The following is a 21,587-nucleotide window of genomic DNA, read 5'->3' as shown; positions in this document are numbered from 1 at the left end:
TTACTTACCAAATATCCAATGTACTTATTTGATAAATACTAAAACAATATTAATTTATTTTTACCTTCATAAGATTAATTTTAATGGACATAATAATTTATCTTATTATCGGCTGCAGGCTACATAATAATATGTGCTGTAGATCTCGATTCTTTTAAAAAACATAATTGACTATAATTGAGTTTTTTCATCGGTAATTACTGATTATACCTTACCTTATATATTGTATAATCGAAGTGTTAAACTGCAGTGATTCTATTGAAGTTTAATCTGGGAAATCGCTGTACAATTTTTACAATAGAACTCTTGCAATCCATACCTCACATTAATCAACCGTTTTTTCAACAGCATTATTTTATATTTTATTTCATTCATTCCTGATTTGACAATTTGTATTATTAATTAGATAATAACAAGTATTCGCATAAAAAATTACGTCCACACTTTCTAGGAGAGATTCGCTAATCGTCACCTCTTAAATATACTAATTGTGTTAAGGACTTAAGACTTTGATTACAATCAAATATGATTAAAGCGACTTGAATAAATCAGTTATAATTATATAAAACACATTTTCCTCAATAAATATACATAATATTATATGATTATATTAGTATTATAATTAATAGGGTTAGGATGTGTATGTATTTTATACATATTTGTTCTTTTAGTCGTGCACATTGCAGACTATAAGTAATAAATACGTTTTTTTTGACATAGATTCATATATTATATTAAATTTTATTTTTTATATTTAAGGGTTAACAGGAATAATTTCATATTTAAAAAAAATCAGTGAATAAGTGCATACTTCAATGCGTTTTATAATGTCATATTTGATTGTTTTAAGAGCATTTAATAATTTTCAAGCATGTTTATGTGCATTTTTTTAGTTTTTAAAGTCGTAAATAAACATTTTAACCCTAATAATAATACATATTAAGTATATAAAGATAATTTTAAAACTTTACACTTGAATTTATTATAATATGTTAATACACCAACACTATACAGTATATAATTATTGCCACGCGCAGGAACCTACCTAATATTACTACACCACCACGCAATACAACATTTATATAGCTACAATAATGGTACAAATATTGAGAAATCCTTGTTTAATTAATTTAATTAGGTACACTATTAGTCTAGTAATCCCGAGCTTAATTTGAATAGATTATGTGTTATATATAATATAGACGTAAGCAAATATCTAAATGTAACAATATTAATAATAATAAAATTAATGCTATTAATATGAATATTGAATTATTTCGTTGTTATTTACCTCGTGTATTTTAATAATAAAAAATCAAATTTTCGGCATATGAATTACGCTATATTATTGATACGTCAATAATATTATACTAAACGGCCTTACAGGACACCTGCAGCAATGTAAAAGTTATAATTTTGCGATGCCGGTGAATTCAATTAAGTGCTCAAATGTATTGTGTTATTAATAACATATTTTACAAGATTAAAATTTGTTCTCGTTAATTACAGTATAAATGCATTAATTCAATAGGTTAAATGTGTGACGTTGATCCTAAATACATACGAACGATGGCACCGTTAAAGAAAACAAATGAGCTAGGGCGAGTTTACAATTTCCTTCAGAGATTAAAAAGTGGTTTTATGTTAGGCGGAGCAAGCAAGCAGCGGTCCACCAACGTGCCAATGTGAACAGGCGGCGTTTAAGGGAGGAGGAGAGTTTTCGCCGCAGCTCTAATTAGCTCCAGATTAAAGTAATGTCGAGGGAGCTATTAGAGACATTTAGCTGTTAATTAAAACTGTTTTCCAGCCGGTCCAACTGCGGGCAAACGTGGTAGACACAGGGGAAAACGCTCGTAAAAACTTGTGATTAATGATCAACGAGAGAGGAATAAAACTATATTCTACTGGCTGGCCATTTGATGAAAACGACTATGGTATCGCTCTTCTTCTTCATTTTCACCCTCGTATAGTTTACATACACTACCCTAATTGAAAAAAAAAACCCAAAATTTATATTATTCAAATTCGATTGTTTCCCCTAGGTAGGTGTGTACCTATACTAATTTTACAGACACGTGTTTTTACGTTGCTTATAACAAATTGATTTTATGTAAGAAATTATTATTTTCATTTTAATCAATGTATTTGAAATTTAAAAACGGCAATAGTGGATTAATGATAACACCTGAATAGAGAACAATTATTGTTTAGTTGTCGTTGTAATAATTATTATTTTAATTAAAACTAATTCAATTTTCGATATATATACTAACAAATATCGATGTCAAAATTATTAATACTGAGTGTATTAAGATGACATCACGCATTCACTTAAAGGAATTAATATAAATAAAACTATTAAATGATTATCAACATTTTAAATTTTGAATATGTTTTAATAAATGAATATGTTCCGCGAAGGAATGAATCGAGAAGATTACCACTCGATTTGTAGACAGTGTCAAGCCCTATAGATAAAATCTAAACGTTCACTATACAATCAAAAATACTTTTACTGTGCAATATTGTATTTATTTTTTCAATATCTCGTTTATAAAAAAATTATTCCAGTTTAAAAACGTAAAAATAAATGGATTCTAAAATGATAATAACTTTTTTCGTTTTATTGTACCTAATATCGAAAAAATAAAATTTAAATTGCATAGTAAAAGTTTTTCTATTTTTGCGATGCGATCATTTGAACTTTTAACTAGGACTATAGATTGTCTATACACTCGTAGCTTGAATATATCTACTTCTTACCCGTGTAAATTAGATTATAATGTTTATAAGATTCCAAGTATGAAGTAGAAATATAACATAAATTACATATTTATATGTATTCGCGTAACAGGTGATGTACCTTAAATTTTTATAATTGGTGGTTTATCGTTATTTTAAATACTTCGCAAAAATTATTTTTATATTTCTTTTTTATAGTGGTAAAATCGTTAAGTATACTTTTACGCTTATACTATATTAATGACTTATTCCATAATATTATATTTAGAATTTACATCAAATACCGATACATTTATTGTTTACTGCAAATGTGCATGAAATGGTAAAAAGGAAATTCTATTTATATTTATATTAAAATTTTGACAAAGTTCGTCAAAATTACGAAAATTTGCAAATTCTTTGTACCTATAGTTGAATCTTGTGAAATATTCAATTTTTATAGCTATGCGTATAGTTACTATTTGAAATGCATAACAAATATTTAATCGTAAATCTATACAATTTAAATTTATTGGATTACATTTCAATGAACAAAAAAATATAGTTAACATCATGATAATATTAAACTCGTAATTTCAGTTTATTATTTGTCCCTGTAACGTATTTTTTTTTACTACATTTGTATTATGGTATTGTAGATTGATACTTTCCGGGTAATTTTAAAGCTTGCAGCCAATGTTTTTTTTAGTTTTGTTGCAGCAAAAATGTCTAACAAAATTACTCCTAGGTGTATAATAACCATTAAGTATAATATAAATTATCTTCATATGATGATAAACCTACACAGTTGAACTGCAGAAGGGATTTAAGAATGGTGTATACTTAAATTTTAAATGCTAAGTGGTCGGAATACGTCTCGCTTCAATCATATTGATGCAATATAGTGCTGTAGTTTTATTAAATTTTAAAACAATGATAAATTGCGAAATAGGCATGTAAAGTAAAAGTCATAAACCCATGAAAAACTCCAAATTTTCTATCGTTTAATAAAATCTTGCCCGATAAAATGTAAGTACCTATTGTTTAAAAATGTGATCATATATATATATATATATATATATAAGTTTAATTAACTAAATAATCAATACCGATTTCCGGTTTTGGATTCACTTAAAATTTTAAAATCAATATCACATAATATTATTACGTTTAAAAACTAAGAAAAAAAACATTTTCATTTCCTGTAAATGTAATATATTCTAAAGTTATCAATTTATCACTGACCAGCATAGTAGTTTGTCACACCCAGGCACCTACAATTTTTTCCTTATGTAGAAAAAAAACTAAAAGAGTTAAAGTAAAAATACAGATTAACTGACAAATTATTTGACAACACATGAATAAAGTGTGTAAAGGAGTTCAGCTGTCCGTAAATAACTTAAACAATTTAGGGAATTATATGTGCATTTAACAGTTGTCCGATTACAGTTAAATTTATTATATTATTTTCTAATTAATTACGTACTGAAATTACTTAGGTTAGACAGTAGTCTTATTTCTTTTTCAAAATACAGCTAAGTTTATATGAACTAATCGTATTTATTTTCTATAAGCCTCTAAATAAAATATTTAAAAAATATATTTTGGCAATAATAAATAAATAAAATATGAAAACACGAGGAGGTATAATATATATAGTATATACTATACATTCTACGTACGTCGTACATAATATTATAAGTAAAGATCTTCTTTAAAAATAAATCATCGTAGACTAGATAATTGTTTAAAAAAATTGTAACGGGATTGCATTGTGCCAAAGCACCATAACACAAAAAGTAGAGCCATCTTATAATCTGTGCGTTTCAGGCCGATAAACATTTGCAGGAAATTACACTTCCTGTTATTAAAATATTGAAGGCACAGTTCTTCTATACATAAATTGTCTTAAAAAAAAAAAAATAAATAAAATTACGAACTGTCAACTTGTGCTTGCTGTCACAGAGGTAATTATTAATGTACAAAATATTATCGTTTCGTTGATTTCAAATGTACATTATAATAATAATACAAGTACGTGACGCATTAACTACATATATATTTCACCGGTATGAGCGAACAGCGAGACGGCTCGTGTCCTGTACAGTCGCACATATACGTACACTGTACTACTTAATTATTGTTAGCAGGGAAGAGTAGGTAAACTACTTATGCCGTTCGATATTTGCTCATCTATATTGCAATTTGATCAGATAATTAATATAAAAAAAAAAATAGATGTTAGAGCCACCTACATTTGATCCGATGTCATATAAAATATAAACGTATCCGTCTCCGTGCCCTCGTCTAAATCAGCGATCGGCAGTACTGTGATGTGTTCTTTGTCGTCTACCAGAGTGTATGCAACACAAATTTAACAAAAATAATAATAATAGTGTGAAATGTAATTTATAATTGTCATTACAAAAATACCTATATAATATATATTTTAATAACTGTACTATTTGTGAATTTGTGTAAGGCCTAGATATTATTAGACCTATTATACATTAAATAGGTATTAATGATTTTTTTTTTTTTTGCTGCATTGGTTTTTTTTATTTTCAAAAAATAAAATGTATCAGTATTGTGTGGTTTTAATACACATTTTTAATTAACACAACAGGACACAGTCGCTAAACTTCAAACAACAATTTGAAAATCCTTTATTTACCTACACAATATACTTAATGTACTTATAGTTAAAATCGTATATTTAAATTTATAAGTTTATATAAATTTGTTTGGATCCAAAGGTCTTTTATAAATATAAAAAATAGGACACAGCATGTTACACGGGTGGTTGAAAAGAAAAAAACCAGAGTTATAATTACATTGATAATAATAGACTCTTCATATTGGTATACATATTTTAAAATATATTATTTAAAAAGAGATTGCCAATAATATTTAATTATTTTAATAGCATATAATATCTTTATTATATTTATACCTGTACACTATATTATTATTTATATTTTACACGAGAAATAGTTTAATTGAAGTAGCCATCCAGCGACAAATTTAAACTTTAAATGTACTTATATAAAAATAAGCATGATTATATATTTTTTAGATTTTTTAATTTCAATATAAAAATTTATGAGTAACCTTCTACTTATTAATTGTCAAGTCTAACCTATAAAAATTGAAAATTTTTAACTACAAAATAATTTACAAATGTTCTTAATTTTTATGTATTTTATTAAATTTTGAACTTCAAATGCTTGTGAAAAAATTGTGCTTATATATCTTTAATAGTTTTCGATTAGTATATAAATGAACAATTATTGTTGATGAACTTAATATTATATTTTTAAACTTTTGAATCGAGAAAAAATGTATTATTGACAATTAAGAAATTAAAGAAAATTAAAATGTTTTCTATAAACAACACAAAATAATTCAAAATACTTAAAAAATTATTCTATGAATAGAGAATGTATACCTTATCAAATCAAAATTATTATTACAATCGTTATTTATTAATCACATAATATAATAAGTGCCGAGATTATTATTAACTATTAATGTACCTCAGTGATAACCCAATTGTTTATAATTACTGTAGGATGATAGTGAAAGGTGTGCGGGCCAACTGCAGGTTTATTCGAGCTTTTAACTACGTTTCATAAAACATTAATGTTTTGGAAGTACAAGAATTTCACCAGTATTATTTTAGGTTCTAAACATTTGTGTTCTCTAACACTTACGAGACTGTATATTATACAGTTATTTATTGACGTAACTTGACTAAATTTAACTTATGTTACATCCTAACATAAATTTAAATAATAATGTATATTTTTGACATTTTATTAATATTTATTTTTTGAAGATCAGCTGTGAATCAAACAAATATTTATTAAAAATAAATTATTCAAATTTCTTAACAAAACGAAATTTGTTTTTTAAATGTTTGAAACTATATAATCACAAATTAAACAACGGACGAAAATAGTGAAGGTATATTATAATGTAATTGTTGCCCGTTACAGATGATGATCACAATACAAGTTATTACAATATAAACCTAAAGAAGTACGTTCAAATAATTCTTCTTTGACAGTTGCCATTTGTGATCCAAATAGGACATACATACGTTGTTCTGTGTAATTTATTTAATTTTAGTGAACATAATTAAATTACTATTTTGCAAATTTTCTATAAGTGTGATTTATTTTTTATGAAAAAGTTGTACAATACAACTATCTATTTAAAAAAAAAAATTGAAAATTATGTAAACGTAAATTAAAAAAAATATAGCCAAGTACACAACATATTTATTACACATTTATTATTTAAAAATAAAATTATCTAAAACATTTATAGGATAAAATGAAAACCTCTAATTTCCCAATGAAGATTATTCTAATTTTTGCAGTATACCTAATCAAATATTCAGTGGAATTAGATTATTCGAAAATACAGGTACCTTTTTTTAATTATTTTGTATAATTAATTTGTTTTTACTTAATATGCAAAAAAATTTGACGCACACTGCTTTATTTATGATTGATATACAACACAACTAGATAACTTTTTTTTATCATTTTTTTTTATATCCAAGACCCAGATTAATTTATTTTTGATGAATTTAATCCAAAACATAAAACATAAAATATTCATGAAACATTTTGAATTATCGTTAAACAATTAAAAGTTTTAAATATTTTCTATTAAATATGTAATGATTTACTTAAACAGTAATACAAATAAATAAATCATAAATTTAATAAGTAGGAAAATGTGAATTTAATTCAATGAAACTTGGAAACTGACTAAAATATTTTAACTGTAGATAAATATAATTATTTATCTATAATAACTTATAATATAATAGGTATTTTTAATTATTAATAAATTAAAAATTAAACATTTATTATTATCTTATTTTTTTTAAAAAAAAACGTGGTATAAAACTAATAAATATTATTTTTGATAAAATATCAACACTGTATATTTATTATTTATACTTTAAATCGAATTAAATTTTAAATATGAACTTATTATTTTTGTAAAAGTAGTTAGTAGTATTAACATAATACCTACTATTATTAGTAAGCCATTTATCCATATTTAGGGGTTTAATACTAACATGGAAGAAGCTACACAATTCCTCCGTGAATGGGAAAATGAAGCAGTAGCCTCGTGCAATAGAGTGGCAATGGCACAGTGGACATACGCAACAAATATAACGGAATACAATAAAAAGCAAATGGTGAATCTATAAAAATTAAAATATTTTTAAATTTTAGTTTTGAAACAACGATATATAACATATATTTTGTTAAATAGTGGTCGTCTACTAACAATTTAAAATAACAGTAGAACTAGTAGAAGGTATACCTGTGAATTGTGATGAATAAAATGGTCTGATATTGGTGAATTGTGCCCAATTCCTAAATAAATTACGAGTTGCGGACACACAATGTATTATTATACATAATATATAGTACATAGCGGGGGCGGCCAAACAGTCGATCGCAGACAATTTTAATGTCGATCGTGTTAGAATTTATTTTACGGGTCACGCGCACTAAAATTAATTGAGGTTGTAGTGAACAAATTGTCGATAAGTTTTATATATTATATACATTTTCTATGGAAGTCGATCCTCAAAAGTAAAGTTTATTTTTAGTAGATCGTGATCAAGAAAAATTTGGCCACCCCTGATATATATAGTATATACATATCACAATATATAGGTACATTAAAAAAAGTAATTTACTAAATAAATTATTAATATTACGTATTTTCCAAATATTCAAATATTAAATTAAAAATATAGTGATAATAGTAATAATATTAATATATTTTTTTTAAATCAACAATATAATATTTCACATTTCAATTTTCAATTTTTATATAAATAATATTGTTTTGTTGGTTTTTATTTTTATTGTACAGTATAATATAATAATAACATTAATCATATTATATCAACATAAATAGCTACTTACGAACATTTCGTTTATCACCATCATCGTTTCTGTCAGATATATTAGGTCTATAATATAATATAATTTATACAGGTAATGATAAAAACTCGGGACGCAACTCACCCCCAGCCAAATAGTCTTAACTTTTACAACGATGTGTTTTTTTTGTTTATAATCACGTTTTGAAGAAACGAAAATACTTCAATCTTCAATTTTGAGTGTAGTTTCAGGTAACAAATTAAATATTGTTGATTTTTTTAGAAGTCAAAATTAAAAAAATATTTTTCAAAATAAACAAATATATAAAAAAAATTTACGGAAAAATTGAAATATTTGAATATAACGATAGATCTTACGAATGTCATCAAATTTATATATTGCCTATCTATGTGACTAGGTATGATATAATTTTCAAAATAGTTTGGTTCTGCTTTAACAATTTATAAAAATATAACATTTAATACTTTAAACAATTTCTTAATTATTTAAATGTCGATAACATTTATTTTTACTAGGTCAACAATTTAAAAAATATAATGTAAGGCCCCTCATTAGATGATCTTATGGTAATTTAAATATATAGAAAATATAAGTCAATACGTTTTTTTTTTCAATTATTTGAAGTTTAAATTTTTACATAAATCATCAAAACCACGATATTTAAACAAAATATATCGATTTTGTTCTTAACGATTTTAGTTATTTTTTTTTTAATTAAAAATTTTAATCTATGAACTTGAAACTATTCACTATTTGACCACTTTAATCGTTTGTATCATAATATAATGATAATATTTATTTTCAAACAAATTTAACTTGGTATTCAAATACGTGGTATACCATGAACGATCATACTATTATAGGTACTAAGCGTCAGTATTGACTTATAAATAACTTGTATATTAAGATCACATCAGGCATATTTAATAAAATCAGAATTTACCCTACCAATGTGTAGTAAAACTATGTTTTACACATACCTAGTGTAAGAAAAATGTATTGTGTCAGATATTTATACATTGACATCGAGTTATTACGTATAGGTACTATGCGTTTAGTATGATGTAAATATGTAAAAACTTAATATATACGTAAGTTATAAGTTTGGCTTTTACTGAATTATTAATTAATAAAACCACGCCATAATTGTTTTTTTTCTTTAGTAAATAATGAGTTATTATTATTAGGTATTTGTTACTATAATTATCATTGTAATAATAATAAGTAATAACTTTTATATTTATTGCTTTCGAACTTTATTACTATAAAGATAGATGAACAAAAATTGAACTCAAAGTTCAATAGAGTATCTTGGAGAAAAGCTTCTGATTTCATGTGGACTCGTATATCTGATCCTGTTATACAAAGACAACTCAAAATTTTGGCACTGAAAGGCCAATCAAATATACCAGATTCAAAACTAAATCAGGTAGGTACCTATATTTATATATACTATATATACCTGCATTAATATTCATTAAAAATAAAAATTGAAATCTAAATCTAATACTGTATACTAGCTGTACATTGATTAATTCAATATAAGTTCTAACAAGTAAAATTAAAGGAACCAAATATTTGTCATTTCTCATTTATTAGTAAGACAAACAGGTTGTGAAATCATTTTTTGTGAAAAAGAACCACTCATGCTACAGTTATAAATGAGAAATCAAATTTACACAGGATACCTATAAAAGACAAAATTTTATGAGCCATACCTATAGTTTTTAATGGATGTAAACAAAATAATAGAAATGCTAAAGTATAACAAGTATAAATTCTTAATTAAAATGTACCTATAGGTAGTAGGTACACTTGGTTTCTTAACTATGGCTATAGTTTAAGTCATTAATTTTCGAACAAAATCGTTTTTCATTTAATCTTGTTATTGTAAGCAATAATTTTAATGACTTGGGAGTGTATACAACTACTATTATAAGATACTTTGAATTAGTACGTATTTCAACACATTATTATAGGATTTAAAATTTTAATTCTTCACAAAATGTCATAAAATTGTTTATATCAAACCATTTAAAAAACAGATGGCTTTTCAAATTTAAATTTTCTCATATACGTATCGGGTAGGTAGATCGTTTATTAAATTCTTATTAGCTATCCAATAAAATATGTGTGTTCACATTTTGAATTAAGATTATATTAACCCTTTTTTTTATTTTTAATATAAATCAAGAATTTTGAGTAACAGTATCTTATAGGTATAGACAGTCGAAATTTTGAATTCGAAAAATCTTTTTTATTATGCGATTTTGTTGATAAATAGTATATACCTATATAGACGTTTTAATGTTTCGCCCACTAATCAAAACACTTAACAAATAAATACCAAACTGCATAACATTTTATAAAAAAATATTTTTACGTAGACGGGCGTGAGCTATATTGTTTTTTTTGTATATATTTTTGAAGTACCAATACAAAATATGATTACACGATATGAACATTTTTATCATTAATTATAATTTTATTATTTAAGTATATAAAACAAGTACTAATCTTTTCTCGTTGTATAGATGCATTCAATTTTAAATGAAATGAAAGATATTTATGCTAAAGCGAAAATATGTCCATTCAATTATAGATTGACATCGTATTGTGAACTAAGTCTTGAACCAGGTATCAATAATTCATTATTTATATATTATAATAAACAGTCGTGTGCATAGTAATATGATAATTTTGAAAAAAAAAATGCAAAAAGATTTAGTAAGAGTAATGGCTAACTCAAGAGATTTTGAAGAACTATTGTATACCTGGCGTTCGTGGAGAGATAATATTGGACATGAGATTCGACCTAAATACATAAAATACATGGAATTGGTTAACGAAGCTGCAATATCAATAGGTATTGTAATATTTTTATTTATTGAAAACAATAAAGAATAATTAGTTACGCTATATTTAATAATGTATATTATATTAAATAATAAATAACATATTGTGTTTAAAAGTGAACGAAAATAAAATAATCGGATAATCTTAAATAGTTAAATCTTATTATTTATAATTCTGCAGTAGTATTAACATAATATATTTACACGCAAATATACAACTAAAACGTTGACTTACCAGCAAGTGCGATGAAATATCACTCTTTTTTATTTGTAACTGTAGGGTTTGAAGACGCAGGTCAGCAACAAATTGCAATGTATGAAGATGTAAATTTTAAAGCAAAACTTGACAATTTGTGGACAGCCATAGAGCCGATTTATAAACATCTTCACTCTTACGTTCGGCGAAAATTAGTTTCTCACTATGGTACGCGTAGGGTTCGAGTCGATGGACCAATTCCAGCACATTTACTAGGTAGGTATCATGAATACAATGTGAATAATATAATATATAAAATATTATAATAAATTATTCTGCAAAATTATTTACAAATATAAACTAGGTGTATAATTATATTTAAATGTAAATATAGTAAAACCTCCTTATAACGGACCCTCTACAAGGTAAAAATCTCCTCAAAACGGAAAACTACAACAGTTCCGCATAGCCCCTGTATCCCCTGTATCGGTATTTTAGTATACCTATAACGGAAACTTCTTTGTAACGGAAAAATTGGTTTGTACCGAGCTATTCCGTTATAAAAAGGTTTTACTGTACATTGAATTCAATAAGTATGTACCACAATAGGTGTATTTTAAGTTAAACAGTTTTGAAAAATCTGTTTTTCATATTTTTAATTTATCTACTACAACCCTTTTTTTTATAATATTATAATTTACAATTTATCTTATGCAGTTCTATGTTTTTGATAAGGTAACATGTGGGCACAGAACTGGAAAAATATAATAGACTTAGTGATTCCATTCCCGAAGAAAAGACGTATTGATGTTTCCGGTGAAATGTTACGTCAAGGATACACGCCTTTAAAGTAATATGTCCATTAGAATTAATGCATTTAAACAAATAACAATAGCGGAATGACCCAAATACATTTTTTATTTTTTGAACATACGTATCAAATTATGAACAGGTTAATTTAATTTTTGACTGTGGAATTATACTAAACATTTTCTGTTGTATTTTAGATATTAAATGTACATAACCCCGGCCTCTCCCATAAAAACAATAATAATATACAAATTTAATAAATTAGTATCTAATTATTTTTCGAAGACGATGGGTAGTGACAAAATATATAAATTCAACAAATATCATAACTCTTACGAATAAGAAAAAAATATGTAATTTTTAAAAACCAGTTTATAAATTTTAATCAAAAATGTTTATTCTTACCATTTTTTTTTTTTTTTTTTTTTTACAAAATTTGAGTCTTATAAACGAAGTGTGAGTCTTATAACCGAATTTTTATAATGTATTTGGATACGTCCGGACTGTTCCAGACGATTTTAAGCCTAATAAACCACTGAACTTTATATCTGTGAGTCTTATAGGAGTTCTCTGTATAATTTAGGTGAGGCCTATCGATATAGGATAGGTAACTAAATATGTGAAATCGTAAATACATAATAATTATTGATTAATTATATTATAGAGTTATGAGCTAAGACACTTGACGTAAGTATGCAACTTATTTGTTGCTATCGCTTAGTCTAACATAAATTAATAATTGAATAATTACGTTACATTTCTACTTTTTAGTACTTAACGTATTTTGGTATTACTATTTTGTTCGCCTTTTCAATAAAATCGGAGTAGATGCCTATTTGAAAAATCCATTTAACATTTGGCTCTAATCAAAGTCAAAGTAAACCCTCTAAAACGCGATAAATGTAAATCCTATGTACATAAAGTTTTAACGTGTGTAAATCAATAGTACCTACTGTTCTTTTGGCTATTTAATTATGTAGATATATACATCGAAGTGATAAAGAAAATTAGATTATAACGATTTAAGCAAAACGCAAATACTCATTAATTATCCAAAGATAAAAAATAAAATAAAATGTGTGGTTCGACTATATTTTTAATATTGTTTAATGCAAGATATAAGACATATATTGAGCTGTATATTGTTAATTAACTAAAAATGATCTTTCAACTATAACAAATTTCTTCCAACTAGAGACAAAAATACTTATTATGCATTGTAATATAATCAAATGATTAAATGATTAATAATAATAAAATTGAGCGTTCATCAAACCTGATTAAATTATATAATCATAAAATTAATCTATTTTTCATTAGGTATATTTAAAATAAATTATGTAAGCATTTTCCTTATAGTTCTGTTCGGTACCTAAAACTAAATGAAGTAATTTGAAATGGTTTTGGTTCGAATACACTTAAACCCATAACACCACTTTACAACCCTAAAAATTTAAATTTAAAAACTAATACGTTAATACGTAATAGTGTGAATCGTGCAGAATTCAGCATTATTATTTATTAGTATATCAAGGGATTTATTTAATTTGAAAAAATGAACACTTTATTTTAGCTGTACCCACGTTTAAAGTTATAAGTATAGTGAATTTGTTACATGGGTGCTTACTAACTATATTTAAACGTGGCAAATATCGAAGAACGTTTTTGTTAGGGGAATAAGATCATTACAGTCAAAAATTCAAAGTATCCCAACTTCCATGATTCTATATGACTATTGGTTATCATTAGAACATGGATGTTGTAGTACTAAAAGACTAGTAAAATTGATTTCAATATTACACTAAAAAATACCAAAAATTGCACTTAAAACTTTTAGATTTTAGTTCGTACTTACATGACATGCATTTAAAACGTACTTATAGCAATATATTGAAAAAGTAGAAAAAAAGTTGCAAATGCAACAATACTCGTGCCCTAGTTATCATATTCAACACCCAACACAGATGTTACCAAAAAAACTATCTGAAATTTAGATTCTGAAGCGGCTAATGAATTTATTGTTTTTATAATTATGTGTGGTTTTTTATAATTTTAAGACACTGTAGAAATAATATTCCGATTATCTCTATTCGTTAAATGTGTTACTATAAATATTTATTTTTTTTATTATACATTAATTAATATGGTTAGTAATTTAGTATAAGTAATGGAAGAGTCTTGTAAAGCACTATTATACTTGGTGGGTCTATTCTTTGTAAACAGTGGTCGGCAACCGGTAGCCCACGCGACTATATACGGCCCACTTTGAATTCTAAAATAACTATTTTTTTTTAACATTTTATTATATTTTAAGTTTTAGACAATATTTTTTTTTCATAATAAATAATTAAAAAATATATATTTTTTATTTTTGACTGGCCCGTGAACTTTTTAATTTACGTATGTAGCCGAGAGTCCAAAAAGGTTGCCGACCACTGCTGTAGAATATAAAAATAATAGATACTAATAATATCCTACATAATATCAGGATGTTTCAAATTTCTGAAGAATTTTTCACATCACTTGGATTGAAAGCGATGCCAGTGGAGTTTTGGCATAATTCAATTTTTGAAAAGCCAACAAATAGGCCAGTATCGTGCAAAGCATCTGCTTGGGATTTTTGTAATAAATATGATTACAGGTAAATATTATTATACATATTAAAAATTACAAGTAATCAGCTAGTTGATTTTGTGTATTTTTTATTTAGAGAAAAGAATCCACTTGTATTTATTTAGTGTTTAAATTAAAATATCTTAAAATTGTTACATAAAGTTATAGTAATAAAAGTAATCATTTTCTAAAACTTAAGCTATTATAAATTTATAATAATACGTGAACATTTGCTGTTTGAATTAGTATTATTATTTTTTTATTGGTATTTAAAATATATTCAATTGATAGTTCAATATCGGAAAAGTATGAATAATTAATGAAAATTAGTTATTTACTTGAATAAAAGTCGATTTTGATTACTTATTGGTTATTACAGTTAAATATTATCCTAAAAAAACTAGTCAATAACTCAACATTGACAATTAAACTGTTACTTTTAAAGTGCAGTTAAATTTTACTATGTTTACTGAAATATTTAACTAAAAGTTTATTATCTTATTTTCTATACAGTTATTAATATAATATGTATTGGGTTATGGAAATTATACCGCCTGACACCTACTAAAATTATTATACAGTTATTAAATAAAAGTATATAAATTATATAAACAAGTATCTGAAAATAATTTAAAACAATTTTAAATAATAATTAAATTTTTTTAGAATAAAACAATGCACTGAAGTTTCAATGGATGATCTATTTTCGACACATCATGAAATGGCTCATATTCAATATTATCTCCATTATTCTGATCAGCCACTGCTGTTTAAAGAAGGAGCGAATCCTGGTAGATACCAACTACAAATATATGATTATTTCATTTATTTAAAATTAGATCGATTACAAACAAATCAATACATTTAGGTTTCCATGAAGCTTTGAGTGACGCAGTTATTCTTTCTGTCTCCACACCACGGCATTTGCACAGGATTGGACTATTAAATAACATAACTGACGATTATGGTGCGGTAGCGATTTAAAATTTAAAACAAAATATTGTATGCATTAAATTGTTATTATTATTTTTGCAGAAGATCAAATAGACTTCTTAATGGAAATGGCTTTAGACAAAATTGCTTATCTACCTTTTGCCTATTCAGTTGATTTGGTAAGTAGCTCCGAATAATAATACATAATAATACTAGAAAATTGTGGGTACTTACTATAAAAAAAAAATGTTTATCAAAATAAAAACAGTTTTTAAGCTAAATGACTCTGTTGTAGTTGGTTTTGTCTCTAAGGAGTGTTGTCTAGGTATAATTCATTATGATTCTATAATAGCTATATAATCATTACATTTTCATCATAAGATGTTTATAAGGTAAGCAAATGAACGTTGGTGTGTGCATAAATGCACCCACAAAATAGTATTTTTGTATTCAAAACACTTAAGCATACGCAGACACACGTAGTCTAGTTTTTGATATTAGGTATGTGCGTATGGCATAATATATCTGTCTAAAGTAGTCTTATTGAAAACTTCTATATTTGTAATAACATAGGACCGACACTACCATAAATATAGTATGATTTATTAGCATACACTTTTTAAAAACTTCACCTTAAGAAAAAACTGTGTAATTTACAGTACACCACCATAAATATTTATTTTTGTTTATTATATTGTAGATACTTAAAAAAGGTTAAATTTACTGTTTGAAATGGTTACTATAATTAGGTATATTATTTTTATATATTAAGTTGCTTTCTTAAATATTCTTGTCCAACCGTAACTCAATTGTATATGGCATTATTCAACTTTTAAAATATAAATATTATAATATTAATATTTATTAAATGATTATTTTATTATATAATACGTAGCCATATCATATTATGGTTTTATAACTTAAACTCATAACTCTCATTTGTAACCTTTTGATTAACTTTTTTTATTTTAATAGTTAAATGAGATGGCTTTGTAACTAATGAAAATACATTTAATAATCATTATCTAAATTATTTAATTATTCATTTATTTTTTAATTAATTTGAATTAGTGAAATATTATTATATAACTAACGAATATCTAGTGTCTACCAAAACAAGAAATCAGTCGTGTAATAAATACTTTTTCAAAGTTTTAAGTTCAAACACAGATACTTATTTTGAAAAATAACTCGGTAAAAAAATGATTTGGGTAAAATATAAATACTTTAAAAAGGTATTTATAGATACATTCAAAATTTTTCAATGACATTTTTCACATCTTAAAAAGTTATAAATCACGGAAACATTTTTTCGTACCATTACATTAATTTTATAGATCATTTAAAAAATAAATCTTTTTTCTTTAAAATACTTTGTCCACAAGCACTTTTTTCAAAATTATATCAAATACATTTGCATTAAATTATTTAAAAATAATACGAATACTCTTACAAAACTAAAAGTATAAACCTATACCTGGTATCACGATACTCATTTTTAAGTATTCAGTCTTGTCTATATTTAACATGTAAAATTATAGTGGCGATGGAGTGTCTTTTCAAAAGGCATACACAATTTAAATGCTCGTTGGTGGGATTTAAAATTATTGTATCAAGGAATCATTCCACCGATAGCCAGGGATGAAAACGATTTTGATCCAAGTTCTAAGTATCATGTGATTGCTGATACTCCTTATATAAAGTAAGTATAACACCCAGCTGTAAAAAGCTATAAAAATCTCAAAAATAGTTTTATTATAATTCTAGTAGTTTTCTAATTTCTGGCTACCTCTAATTATGAATATTCTAGATTATGTTAACATAATTTATTTTGTGTACAATTGTGTAGGTATCCTAAGTTTTAACCTTTATTTAAAGGGAGTGGTACAAAAGTCAATTTGCAATTATCAAGCACAGATATAATACTTCTTGGACTGCGCGTTGCAATTTTGTAATTTAAATCAAAATCAAAACTTCTATATCTTGACACAAAAATATTGTTATTATTTGATTTATATAAATATATTTATTATTACTTATTAGTAATAATGAATTATTATAAAGTTTGTAACGGTTGTCAAATCGTTAAAAATATTTAATTAACTACTTAAATTGTTTTTCGTTTAAATTGATTTTTTAAGATTGACTGTTTGACAACTTGTTTGAACGTTAAAGTAAAAATAAAAAAATAAATGAAAACTGCGTGTTTGATTTACGTATGTTTATTAATAAAATGCTATTAATAATTTCTTATTCTATAAGTATTCCGTCTTATAGAAGTATTTTTTTTCCAAAAACAAATATAAAAATCAATATAAAATTATATTATTGTATTAGTTCCTGTGATTAAGTTATAAGTTATAATTCAATACTAACAACCAATGTACCGTATGAACGGTGGTGTGAATATGTTTGTGTCTAAATAAAGAAAAATATATGTAATTGTAAGTGTCAAGTCACTTCGTGTTTTTTAATTAATACAATAAAATAACTAAAATAATTACTTTTTATTTAATATATCTAATATATATCTAATTTCGTAAATTTAAATATTAGATAAGTTCAAATACTAAACTTATTAAAAACGATGAAACTATGTATTTTCAATATTTTTTATGCGCTATAATAAAATACTATGAAAAACTTTATATTTGTATTTTCATCAAATTTTTTGAAATATAAAAATAATATATAGTATAACATAATATATAAAAAAAATTTACAGTTTCAAGTTGCTATAAATAGATAAAAAAAACAAAATATATATTTTGAAAATTATATTATCCTATATTTATCCGATTTTGAAATAAAACAAAATATAACTACTTGTCAGTTAATTTTTTTTATTTATCCAAATTATTTAAAAAAGTGATTTCTACTTTTGAACCTTAAAGTATCAACTAGATTCCATCTTCTACCAGCAATCACATACAAAGTTGAAAAATTATGCATTTTTACAGCTCTAAAATGCGACGATAATCATGCGAAAAACCACATAATTCATTAATGAACCTAAATATATCATCATCACTTCGCCCAGAACCTAAATTATTTCTTTTAAAATATTATGCCTAATTAAAGATATATACAATAATATAAATATTGAAAATAAGTAAGCGAATATAAAATTTATTAGTTGATCAACTATAAAAAATAATTATTGAAATGGTTAATAAAGCATTTATGATTCAGCCTAAATAATTTAGGTGTATAATTTCTTTCTCCATAAAATATTATTAAGAATTTCCATGCGTAGTCTATTAAAATAGCTGTTATTGCAATGCAAAATGTTCATATAATTACATAAGTTTTAATATAATTTATACTTCTATAATCTCTAGCAATAAAATAAATATAGATTGAATATTTTAATTTTAATATTCAAATATTTCAGATTTTTCATTAGTATAATACTTCAGTTTCAAATACACGAAGCCTTGTGTACAGCAGCAGGACATATTGGTCCATTACATACTTGTGACATATACCGCTCAAGAGAAGCTGGTCGGATATTAAGGTAGGAACCAAAATGCTTCATACTAGTGGCGTGGTATAGTAGTGAGCTACCACGATACGTGAAATAACTTTAAATATTACTATACAGGGAACAGGCGTCATTCTTTTAAATGTAGTTAAATAGAAAATAGAAAATTGTCTTAAGGAATTAATTTTAAAAATGATAAAAGATGAAATTAATTTTTCGGGAAGAAATATCACAGCTATACGACCTACAATTTGACAATTTAGATTATTAAAAGATTCACAAAAAAAATGTAAAATGACTTAAAAACTTACAAAAAATGCATTAAATTTAAAAACAAATCCAAACGGATTTATGTTTATGACATATATCGACAATAAGAAAACAAATATCTATATAATCATATAGAATATATTATTGTGAAAAATATATGTTTTTACTAATATAGTAGTATTATGATACACATGTATAATGTATATTGTATATTATACAAAAAAAAAATCTAAACTCATCTGTATTATCACTACAACAGGTATCTTGTTAAACGATCTCCACTCTCCAGTATATATATATATATATATACAGAGATACAATTAGTCCAAATGACCGTTATATTAATTGTTATAGCTCAGAAACAAGTCGTTAAAATCATTATGTATATACGACAAAACTAAAGTTGTTTTGATAAATCCGCACATGAAACTTTTTTCATTCTCATACACGATGTCAATACGGACAATACGAATACTGATTTAAAATAAAAAAATGTCAATAAAACGTTACCTTTCACTATATAATATTATATTTTCTTTATTATTTGTATCGTGTTTTTTTTCTATTAGTGAAATAATGTCAATGGGTTATTCAAAACCATGGCCACAAGTTATTAAAATCCTTACCGGAGGAAGAACGAGTGAAATTGATGCACGGCCATTGATTGAATATTTTAAACCACTCACACACTGGTTAATTAATGAAAATAAAGCGGAACGAATAGGATGGTCTAGATTAAATGAAGACATAGGTAATGATTAAAAACCAAATCATATTGTTAAAAATGTACTATAACCGTGTTCGCTTTTATAATTTCAGCACTATTCGAGCCCTTGTCGAAGGCTAGCAATTGCGATTCAGTCGACAAATACTTAATTATATTTGTGATTTTTAATATAGTAAAAAATGTATACCATTAATTTTATGTTTAATAATAGTTTACGAATTTTTTATTTTAATTCTATGATGTAGTCTTAACCCAATTTGAAAGTATTATTTAATATTGTATATTGTAACTCATTGGTAAAATATTAATGTAAAATACATTAATATGCGTTGATTTATTTCTATAATATAATATATCCATTTAATTGCTTTAAAATAAAACGAAGGATGTATAATTTAAAAGTATGTTTTGTTTAAGTTATATGTGTTTGTAATATTAATGACTGCAAAGTACAAACACAACAAAATATTGTAGGAATATCAATTATATAATATTATAACCATAACCTATACATAAAACGGATAAAAAAAATACTGCAGACAAATAAACCTAACCACACAAGGGGCCCGATTGACATGAAATATGGTACACACACATTTAACACCACCAGAAATACAGGTAAACAAAGTCAAACATTTGTACAACAAAAAGAGGGACGTATGTGTTTTTACTATTGCAAGTTTTTTAAATAGCTTTAAATAGTTTAAAAAAATAAATAATTTTTCTCGTGTATAATATACTTACTTAATCGAGGTAAAAATATCCTGTACCGAAATATCCAAGTCAAAATATCAATGGTGAAAATATCCAATAATGGATACAAAATCTCGGATTGAAAAAAAAACCAATTGATAAAAATAAAAAATTTAAAAAATAGATTGGCAAGTGGGTATCGCTCTGCTGTATGGTAGACGTAGAAATGAAACTGTTACGGGTGTGTTTAAATTCAATGACCACTGAGCAGAAACGGCCAGTCAGCCTATATTATCAATAAGTACATTTCATGATATGTTTTTTTTAGTATTGCTACAAGTTA

The 21,587-nt window shown here is 25.0% G+C and overlaps 1 protein-coding gene and 1 long non-coding RNA gene across 4 annotated transcripts in view; one reads left to right on the top strand and one right to left on the bottom strand.

Moving 5' to 3' along the window:
* LOC132927076 (uncharacterized) overlaps positions 1-21,587 on the bottom strand; it is a 49,618-nt gene that overhangs the window by 21,622 nt on the left and 6,409 nt on the right. The gene's annotated exons all lie outside the window — the stretch shown is intronic.
* Positions 6,814-20,952, top strand: LOC132927688 (angiotensin-converting enzyme-like). 3 transcript variants are annotated; one of them, XM_060992273.1, is made up of 16 exons: positions 6,814-6,991; positions 7,054-7,152; positions 7,805-7,942; positions 9,934-10,092; positions 11,198-11,300; positions 11,386-11,529; positions 11,799-11,990; positions 12,450-12,564; positions 15,013-15,165; positions 15,804-15,928; positions 16,006-16,104; positions 16,173-16,249; positions 17,612-17,772; positions 19,465-19,587; positions 20,394-20,575; positions 20,644-20,952. In XM_060992273.1, the coding sequence occupies exons 2-16, from the start codon at positions 7,060-7,062 to the stop codon at positions 20,742-20,744; spliced, it is 1,965 nt and encodes a 654-aa protein (XP_060848256.1). In that variant the 5' UTR covers positions 6,814-6,991; positions 7,054-7,059; the 3' UTR covers positions 20,745-20,952. The 3 variants fall into 3 exon arrangements, with proteins under 3 accessions (XP_060848256.1, XP_060848255.1, XP_060848257.1); XM_060992272.1 differs by having other exon boundaries at positions 6,814-7,152; XM_060992274.1 differs by lacking the exons at positions 6,814-6,991; positions 7,054-7,152 and having other exon boundaries at positions 7,875-7,942; positions 9,938-10,092.

This window comes from Rhopalosiphum padi, chromosome 3 (genome assembly GCF_020882245.1).
Source record: "Rhopalosiphum padi isolate XX-2018 chromosome 3, ASM2088224v1, whole genome shotgun sequence".
Taxonomy (NCBI): Eukaryota; Metazoa; Arthropoda; class Insecta; order Hemiptera; family Aphididae; genus Rhopalosiphum; species Rhopalosiphum padi.
The sequence above is the reverse complement of the archived record's forward strand: the minus strand, read 5'-3'. Positions and strand labels throughout refer to the sequence as shown.